Consider the following 9,482-nt stretch of genomic DNA (forward strand, 5'->3'; position numbering starts at 1 on the left):
GTGAAGCAGCGTCCTCCACAACTAGATTGAAGAACAAAACGACAGCAACTTGTCTGTTCCCCTTCCCCCAATTCCCCAGCACTGTTCCCATCCCCGCAATTACCCAATAAAAATCTTAAAATAAAATAAAATAAAATAAAATTATACATGCATTTTAATCAAATATCAATTAATTAATTAAACCTAATGTCCTTACTATGTATGATATACATTGATATTTTCTATTCTGTTTTGTTCAGTTTTAAAAATGGAAGTCATGATCTGGGTTCCAAAATTAATGTAGGTTTCCAGCCTTATTCTGGATAACACTGAGCTGCATGGTCAGGAGAAGGGATCTAGATGGAAGGTATGAGAACCTGATACAAGATATGGGCCTTCTTACCAGAAAGACACATACATGCAATAAATAGACATTCGATTTCAGAGGCTCCCTGGACCCACTAAAGTCCTTCTGTACATCATAGTTTATGAGAAAGCTCCTTCTAATTTTGCAATGTTATTTTTCTGAGAAGCAGTAAGAAGTAGTCTAGGAGCATCTAAGAGTCATCCATAGAGGAAGCACAAAATTGGAAGAGAGGTACATAAAGAACAAAGACTAGAGGGAAAATTCTGAGGTGGGACAGGCAGGACAGAGAAGTACATGTGAAAGATAAAGGAATGGGGAGCAAAGTAAATCCTGGCTAAGGGTTAGGAGGGAGGGGAAGGTGCAGCACTGCTGGGCCAGGATTTCAGGCGTGTTGATCTGATATTCTTTTCAGACTCTGGAGCTTGAGGTTCCCCTCTGGTACCTTTCTTCTTCCCTCCTTATAGCTCACTCTCCCTTCCTCCCCTTTAGGCAGCCTTTATGGAAACTCTGAAACTCTTTTCTCTTTTTTTTCCAGATGGGGAGCTCTGGCAGAAAGAATGCTCTGGCCTGTGTGCAATGACACCATTCTCTCTGCCAAGGGATAAAGCTAAAATCTGCTTTCCTGGAAACCAGCTAATGTCTTTAGGAAGTATGATCCTAGTTAGGGAGAGATTGGGACCTTTGACCAAAGGAGGACCAGGTACAGTGACTCACAAGGATAGGATGTGAATACCAACAAATGATTTAAAAATGAATCTTCTATCTCTAAGATCTAACCTCAGGTTCACAGACTCCTGTACTGCATTGGTCTTCCTTGAATCTTAGATAATTCTACAGTGTTTTCAACAATCTGTCGAGGCAATCAACATGTGTCTCACATTCCATAAGACATATAGTGAAAGGGACACACATGAAACCTATAAGCATAATGCAATTGATTTCTTAGTGAACCCTTAGGAATTTGGGGGTTATAAGAACTTTCGTAAAATCCAGAAGCCCAGAACATTATTATAGTCCAGAAGTAATATGGCTGAGGGAAGGAGAATGGAATTTGGGGTGGGGTTGGGAACCCGAGTTATGTGCCTAGATAGGCCCTGACTCACTATGTGATAATGGCCAGCCACTTCCTGGCTCCGTGTTCCAGTCCCAGTCCCCTCTCTCCCCAGCCCCTTCCTCTGCCCAAGTGAAATAAAATAACGATTTTATTCCTTCTTGAGAAAGTTAAGCTTGATTGTTTCTGTAAAGCAATCTGGAAAATAGCCAATCTCTGAGTGTAGCAACATGAGATGATTGTGTTCATTTTATAACCAATGTCCTGGGTGGTACACAAAACCATGAGGGCTATAAACTTCTTATTTGTTGCTGGAATCCTTGGTTGGGGAAGAAATAAATAGGTGGTCAGCGTTCCTCTTCTCTTCTGTCTCTTCTGTCTTCTGGGGTGACACTGCTGTGTTGTAACGAAGGCCCGCCCATGGAGAGGTATTTGGAAGATAACTGGGTAACACCCAACTAGGTCAGGGAATGAGTCAGGGCTCAAGGACTCAATACCAACCTCTCCCACTCCTGCCAGGAAACCTCTGGGGTGAGACACAGATGAGAAAGGAGCCGAGGGGCGGGCCTCACAGCTGCCTGCCCTGGGGGCCTCTGGCTTGCGGTTTCACCCGGGTTTGCCCTGCAGCTGTAACGTGTCTGCTGACATGCAAGCCCTAACATGTTCTCCCTCCCTTTCTCCCAAACTTCTGTTCAGTTTCAGAAACAGATGGCACATTCCACCCCAAAAGCGACTGTAGGAGAGATGAGAGGAAAAGAGAAGAACAGAACCAGGTGGAAATGTGTCACTTCAGAAAACACAGGGCAAAGTACAAAAGACATTTTGTCTAGCAGGTGAGTGGGAAATAGAAACTAAACGCACCTCCAAGGAAACAGAAACTAAACGCACCTCCAAGGAAACCAGGATAAGGGCAGAAGAGCACCATGGCTGGGCTGACAGAGATGATAGAACAGGACTGAGGGCTAAGGCTGAGGAGGACCAAGCAGCATTAGCCTGGAAACCTACAAGACTCAAGAGCAAAATGGCAAAAAGTCACATTTCTTGTTTGGAGGTCCTCACCTCTTGCAAATCCATCTCTCTTTCCTTAACACCATTCCCACTTTGTGGCAACTCTTAGAACTCTCCTCTGTTGCAAAAACAGTTTTAGGCACCTAATGTCTACCAGCTACATGTTTCCACATGTGATAGCGTTCACAACAGCCCTACAAGGTAAGTTTTATTATCCCCATTTCACAGAGGGGTATACTGAGACTTAGAGGATTTCAGTAATTTGTTCAGAGAGTTTGGAAGAAGTGGAGCCTGTATTAGTTGCCAGAGTCCCCAAAGATTACACTATACCAAGCTGCCTTTGATTTGAAGTGAAGTCAAATCAAAATGATGTCAAATAGTAGAGACTTAAGCCTTCCAAGGAGCAATAAGGAGCAGAGCAGGTAAAGAAAGAACAATGAACAGAGATCTCTAAATCTCTGAATGAGGTATTAAAAATCCTGGAATAGCTGGATTTGCATGGGCCTCCCTGCAGTCTGAGATCCCAGTGCAGCCTTGGTACCCTCTAGTGGAAATTTTCTGCATTCACACAGCTTCCCTTCAACCCCAGAGTTGGGAAGGAAGCCCAAACACTGGAGAGCATCCCAAAAGAATGGTCAGCTGGAAGGTACATGTTTGTATGGCGAGTACAGGAAGGAATACAGACTAGAGGGAAGCTGTGCTGAGCACTTGGTTCACAAGGGGCCCCAAAGGGAGTCCTTGTCAGTATATAAATGAGCTCAGGCCTTTGTGCATTATTAATAAGAGCTCAATACACATCACATGTATCGACTGTAGGCTTTTAGGGCTCTAGAGAATGACTTCTTTTTTTTAATGGAGAAAATTAGTGATCAGAGATGGGAAGTGACTTGCCTAAAACCACAGGGTAAATGAATGTCAGCAATGGTGGGACTAGAACCCATGTCTCAGGCCTCCCAGCTCAGAGAACTTCTCACTGTGTCACACTTCCCTATCTGTTGGTTGATTGATTTTAGCCATAAATTGGTGTACATACATATAAGGACATGAGGTCGTAGGTATAATCAGGAAATTGGTTTTGCCTCTATCAGGCCACAATCTATATACACTTTCGTTCGACACATTTACAGAGTTCCTATTATTGCCAAACACTTCTCTAGGCATTGATTTTCAAGTTTGTGGATCCTTTTACAGGGTACCCCAGCATATGAGAACAGACCCCATGCCTACAGCCCTCTTGGCACTCCTGGAGCTTCCCCAAGTTCCCAGCACTAAGGTGTCAGATTTCTTTCAGTCTCCCTCTTCCTGCAGAGGTAATCCCTAGGAATGGAAGTGGGTTAGAAACAGATTACTCTGATCCAGAGGCTTTGCTTCTCCTCTCTAAATGTGGTGTGGGTTGGGGCGAGAGGGGGTGAGGGAGAGTCACAAATAGCCTGAAATTCCCTTTTAGGGTTATTGCTTGATTTAGCCAGCTGGATGAAAGTGGAGCAAGAAGAGGCTAGGGATTAATTCTAGACGTAGCTTGAACAGCAGGCTGCATGGGCTTCTTTTCCTGTTGAGCCAGGATGAGCAATCTCTCTTCCTGAATATACCTGTAGAGATAAGGAGTCTGAGGCAGGCAGAAAACAGTAAAGGGAAAGAAGCTAGAAGAAAGTCGTGCAGCACAGAAATAAGAAATCACTTTTGGGCTCTGAAACACACCTGCCTTTTGGTGGTCTCAGCTTCAACAGAGGTGAGAACTGCTCCCTAGTGGAAGAGAACATATAGGGCTTCCTGAGGGTTTCCAGTTCATATCCAGGTTAGAAGTTCTTTTACTTTAGGGACACTGTACTGGGGTGGACTCTGGGGACAGGGATGTTATCTGTGTCGAGCACAAAGAGCAATTACACGTACTAGGACTCTGCTAGGCTCTGTATATTCCTCCCCTGGTTATTATGGGGCTTGAAAGCAGCAGCCATAAACCAGAGTGGGAACATGTATTAACTGAGTTAATAACAATTCTATGAGTTAGGTACTCTATATGTGAGGGAAAGAGTTGGAGCTAAGATGTAAACTTAGGTGCTATAGCAGTCTTAACCCTTGGAGTGACAAAGAAGCTCTGTTAACACTGTTAGCTAAAAATCACTTAAGATCATTTCTTAGAAAATCAGAATTCTTGGTTTCTTCTATGTCACCTTATCTTGGACAATTCACTTCTTTTGCTCTTCATGCAAGGGAGGGAAGTGCACCATAAACACATAGCAAGACTATTACTTGCTTCAATCCAAGTATCATATTGTTTATTGTAATCAGAGTCTTCCAGTTCTCCAGAAGGATTTTCTTTCTTCAAATAAACTGTTTCTCCTAGAATGTAGGTTACCAAGCAGAATTTCAGCAATTCCAATCATAGATATCACCTGTCACTGGGAGGAAAAAAAGTGCAAGTACATGCCCCCACTGTTCATGGGATAGCCCATTCTCTTTGGCCCCATTTAGAAATTTCAATAGGACAACAGGGGATTCCAGGAACCCCTTTATTTGGAGAACCAGGAAATCAGTTTTGCTCTCTTCCTTACCATATTTCATCTGGGATTTTACTCATCCATGTATTGAATAAATGCTTGAGTATTTACTATGTGCAAGACTGTCCTTTGCAAGGCTGAGCCCCTAATTACCTTATTCCTTCCTCTAATTGCACAATGAGTTCCCGTCTCTTATCTTGCTTTGTCTGAAATGTGAAATTACTAGGGTTGTTGGATTAAGAAATACTCTTTTGGTGTTACTTCCCCGGCAAACAGCTCTCAATTTTCTATGGAGTTAATGAGGTAGGAGATAATATGAATTTTCCAAAAGAACAGCTAATAAAAAAAGCCCACTTATAGTTCATCCCAGACTAAATTAAATGATATTGACTTCCCTTATTTTTCATCCAGTCTGCTATGAAACAAATTTGCATTCCCTGAGAAACCGATCAGAGGGCAGGCAGAGGATGATCTGGGAGGTGTTGCCTACCACGTGAGGCCGACATAAAACTCAACAGTGGGGCAGATAATCCCAGGCAGATAATATCAATGTTCAGTGTTAATCAAGAACTACCTGTCATGGAGTGGGGTTTTCTAACTTCAGTGGAGAGACCAGTAAAAAAAAAAAAGTCATGTTTTGTTTTCTGGGGCATAGAGTAGTTAGACAGGAACCTGTGATCTCTCATTTAAATGCTTAATGATATACTTTAATGCATACATATAGCACTGATTTCATGTCACTATTAATGTGTCATGTGGCTAGGACTTGTGGGAATTTACAGAGTAGTTGAGAAATCAAGATTTAAGACAATACATGTGATCCCCAAACCCAAAAGTAATCTCTTTCCTTTGATAGTCTCTAGTATTTTATCTGGAACTTTGTAGCAATTCTATTCCAGCCTTTAAGTTCTTGAATGTACACATACTAGAGCACCTAACTTATTGCAAAATACTGTAGGTAAGTGCTCACTCAGTAAACACTAATTGACAGAATAAGAACCTAGTGTGGGAAGGGTTTGCCATTCAGCAATGATTACAGCACTGAATTTTCCAGGATGATGCCAACATCATGAATCCTTTCACAACTGAATGTGAAGCAGTACATCATAGTTAGTGCATGGGTTCTGGAGTTAGGCTGTTTGGATTTGAATCCTAGCTCTGCCAGTTATTAGCCATATGATCTTAAATAAAATTTTTACTTAATTTCTCTGCACCCCAACCTCATATGTAAAAGGAGAATATTACTCATTTGTTTAATATAAACGCTTAGAAAATTGCCTGGCACCCGATAAACATTTCTAAGTGTAAACTACTATTTGTTAATATTAATCCTGTGCCTCTTTCCCAAAAGGACAAATAAGAAATGTTTTTGTCAGTACACGTGTCTTTTGCTTCAATGAACACAGTAGTCATAATGTTTATTCAATAAACATAGTAGTCATCAATTTCCTTAATTTGACATTAAGAAATGATTTTCTTCACACCGTACAGATTGGGAAAACTAGAGTTGAAGTTTAAGGTTATACAGCATATTGAGGTCAGATACAGAGAAACTATTCATTATTGCCTTTTCTGGGATCAAACAAGGCACTGAAGAAAAACACTTATCTCAGAAGAGCCACACCTTTTCATTATTCTCCGAACAGAAACAAGGTGCAGCAACCTCCCAACCTCACAGGAATGCAGCAACTGCTGGCGGCCTATAAGATTTACGCGCAGGCGCAGCTCGCATACCAGGCCTCTCCGGCTGGCGCGTGACAGCCGTGCGTTCCACCCTACCCCCAACGCCGTCTTAATGCGCACGCTCAACCCGTACTCCACGCGCACGTGCGCGTTCGCGCCGTTCACCCTTCAGCGGAAGGCGCGCGCCCTGGAAAATTCCACACCCGTTAGCTCCACCCTATGCGCCTTCTCTCCTGCCCCAGGCTCTTCGCTCGTAGTCCCCATCCCAGCGGCCTTTGCGTGGACAAAATGGCAGCCCCCATGTCGCGGGGGTTGTCTTGCTTATCCAGGGCTATAGGATGGTGGTCTCGGCAGGTAGGTAGAGTCGGGGCTGGTAGGCCTCTAGGGGCTGAAGGGGGAGTTTAGAGTAGAGGGAAATACTCCCTTCGCAATTGTCCTGGGTGAGCTTGGACGGTACGAGTCATACCAAAGCTATGGAAGAGTTTGAGGTAGACGGGACCCAGCTACCGAGTTAAGTGTCCGAGTAGGGCGAGCCTGGGCGGGGCCATGAGAGCAAGCAGGTTCTCGGGGATTACGTTTCTCCAGTTTGGTTTGGGTCTGTCTGGCGGGAAGAGGTTCAAGGGGGAAAAAAAAGTAGTGGTTTGGAAGGTGGGCTCACTTCCCCTTGATTCTTATAAATGTTCTAAGTGGAATAGTAGCTGGAAAAGGGGGAGTACTTTATTGCCACTGCACCTGCTTAAGCAAACCTCATGGTCAGAGAGGAAAGAGACCTGGCCTTTAAAGAGCTTATTGATGAGGTGGGAGCAAGAACGACAGAATCTTTACAGTGAGGCTCCCAATAGAATGAGCAGAATGTAATCTCAGTAAATATAAAAGAGATGACAAGACTAGGACTTTTCTTATGCTTTAATAATAGCATTCCGCTCATTTCAGCTTTGGGTTGGTGTTTAAGTTCCCCATCAGACTGAAGTTTCTTTGAAAGCAGAAGCCTTGCTGTAATCAACTGTGTATCCCTAGGAGTTGGCATAGTCCTGTTCAATGGAGAGTACTAAAGGAAGGCCTTTAGTAGATATTGAGTGGCATTAGTGTTAGTATAAGATTGCTTACTAGCTTTTAGTAAGAAACACCTGTAAGTGTTAAGGTAGTAGTGCATTTTCCTCCCTGATATGTAATAAGTATATTTTATACTTATTCCTAAGCAATTCTTTGGATGTGCATTTTCTATCTTTGCTTAGAGCTTGTTCAAGATAGAGTTTTTTCCAGGTTACCTATATCCTAACCTTTCCTGCCTTCCAGCCAGTTCTGGTGACTCAGTCAATAGCTGTAGTTCCAGTGAGAACTAAAAAACGTTTCACACCACCTGCTTATGAACCCAAACACAAATCAGAAAAGGAGGTTATAGAACATGCCCGGAAAGCAGGACTGGTCATTCCTCCAGAACGTTTGGAGCGTCCCATACATCTGGCCTGTACAGGTGAGGCATGGTATGTCTGAGTCCTTGACCCAACCTCCTGTCAGAAATAATCTGGAAAGTGGAATGGTTTGGACTATGATTGACAGTATTTAATTAAACACAAACTCAATTGAGCCTCAATAATGATTTACTTTGTATACACTATATTTCATGAGATCATCTTTGATTTTGTTTTCACACTATTCCTAGAAGGCAAGGATGAAATTTCCCCATTTTGTACAAGAAACAGAGGTTCTAAGAGAAGACTTAAATTGTCTTATTCTATTTTTTCTAATGCAAGTTGGTTCCCTTGACATGGAAATCTAGTTTGTTAGTCTGCTTTATATCCATGATCCCTCCCAATTTTATATGACCTTAAGATGACTTTTTCTCAATCTTTCAATGCTTTCTTACTTTTCTCCTTCTCTCATTACAGCTGGTATCTTTGATGCCTATGTTCCACCAGAGGGTGATGCTCGGGTGTCATCTCTTTCAAAGGAAGGACTGTCACAGAAAACTGAGCGATTGAAGAAGAATGTGGCATCACAATTGTCGTAGGTGTCCAAGACAACTGGAAGTCAATATTAGAATAAAAATTTCCTGTTACTACTTTATTCCAGAGAGGCCATCTTAGGTTAATTGGATTGGATATAACTCCCTTAACAACTTGACAGTATTTTCTTTCTCTGTAATAGAGCCTGTAGTTAATGTAGAATAATATGGGCTTTCTGATTCTTAGCATCTAAGCCTTTATTGGTTGTTTTTGTTACATCAGTTAAGGAGTTGATTTTGAAGTTTGCAGGACACTTTATTACATATTTTAAAATTTAGAGTAATAATAAAAGACAGCATATATGAGGAGCATGTATTAGAATTTAAGCTTCAGAGAGTAAGAAAAGCCAAAAAGGGTCAAGAAGACAGACCTGTTCTAGGGAGCTAAGTGGACCTTAGTTAAGGAGCTGAAGCCAAAACCTTCTTCTGAATCTCTCTTTTAGTTGAAAGGACAGAAACGTTTAGTATTTGTCACTGTAAGGTTCTTTAAGGTCATATATAGATTTCTATGTACAAGTATATTGAGTGGGTGTTAATTCTTCATGTGGCCATAACTTATTTCTTTATATACAGATCTTACACATTACCTTTCCTGCTTAAAACTTTTGTGGCTCTCTATTACCTGAAGAATAAAATGGTATTTAAGGCTTTTTATAATCTGGCTCTTGCCTTCCTCTCCATCATCATCTTCTTATTCCATTGTTCTCATCCTAAACTTCAGCATGTCTAAACTAATTGCCAGTTCCTTGACAGTATTGTGCTATGCCTCTGTGCCTTTGTACATCCTTTCCTTTGCTTGAAAATATCTTTTCCCCCCTTCTTTACCTGATAACTCCAACCCATTCCTCAAAAACCAGTTGAGCATCATGCCTGCTTTTTTTTTTTTTTTTT

At 42.0% G+C, this 9,482-nt stretch overlaps 1 protein-coding gene across 2 annotated transcripts in view; it reads left to right on the forward strand.

Annotated features, from left to right (window-relative positions):
• The first annotated feature begins 6,753 nt into the window (after positions 1–6,753).
• Positions 6,754–9,482, forward strand: part of MRPL45 (mitochondrial ribosomal protein L45) — a 14,578-nt gene continuing 11,849 nt past the window's right edge. Inside the window, exons 1-3 of one of the 2 annotated variants that reach the window (XM_019638788.1) lie at positions 6,754–6,940; positions 7,883–8,060; positions 8,476–8,593. In XM_019638788.1, the coding sequence (XP_019494333.1) occupies positions 6,806–6,940; positions 7,883–8,060; positions 8,476–8,593 (431 nt within the window). In that variant the 5' untranslated portion in view covers positions 6,754–6,805. The remainder of the gene's footprint in view (positions 6,941–7,882; positions 8,061–8,475; positions 8,594–9,482) is intronic. The other variant, XM_019638789.1, reaches the window with a different exon arrangement.

This window comes from Hipposideros armiger, unplaced genomic scaffold, assembly GCF_001890085.2.
Source record: "Hipposideros armiger isolate ML-2016 unplaced genomic scaffold, ASM189008v1 scaffold_40, whole genome shotgun sequence".
In the NCBI taxonomy this organism is placed as follows: Eukaryota; Metazoa; Chordata; class Mammalia; order Chiroptera; family Hipposideridae; genus Hipposideros; species Hipposideros armiger.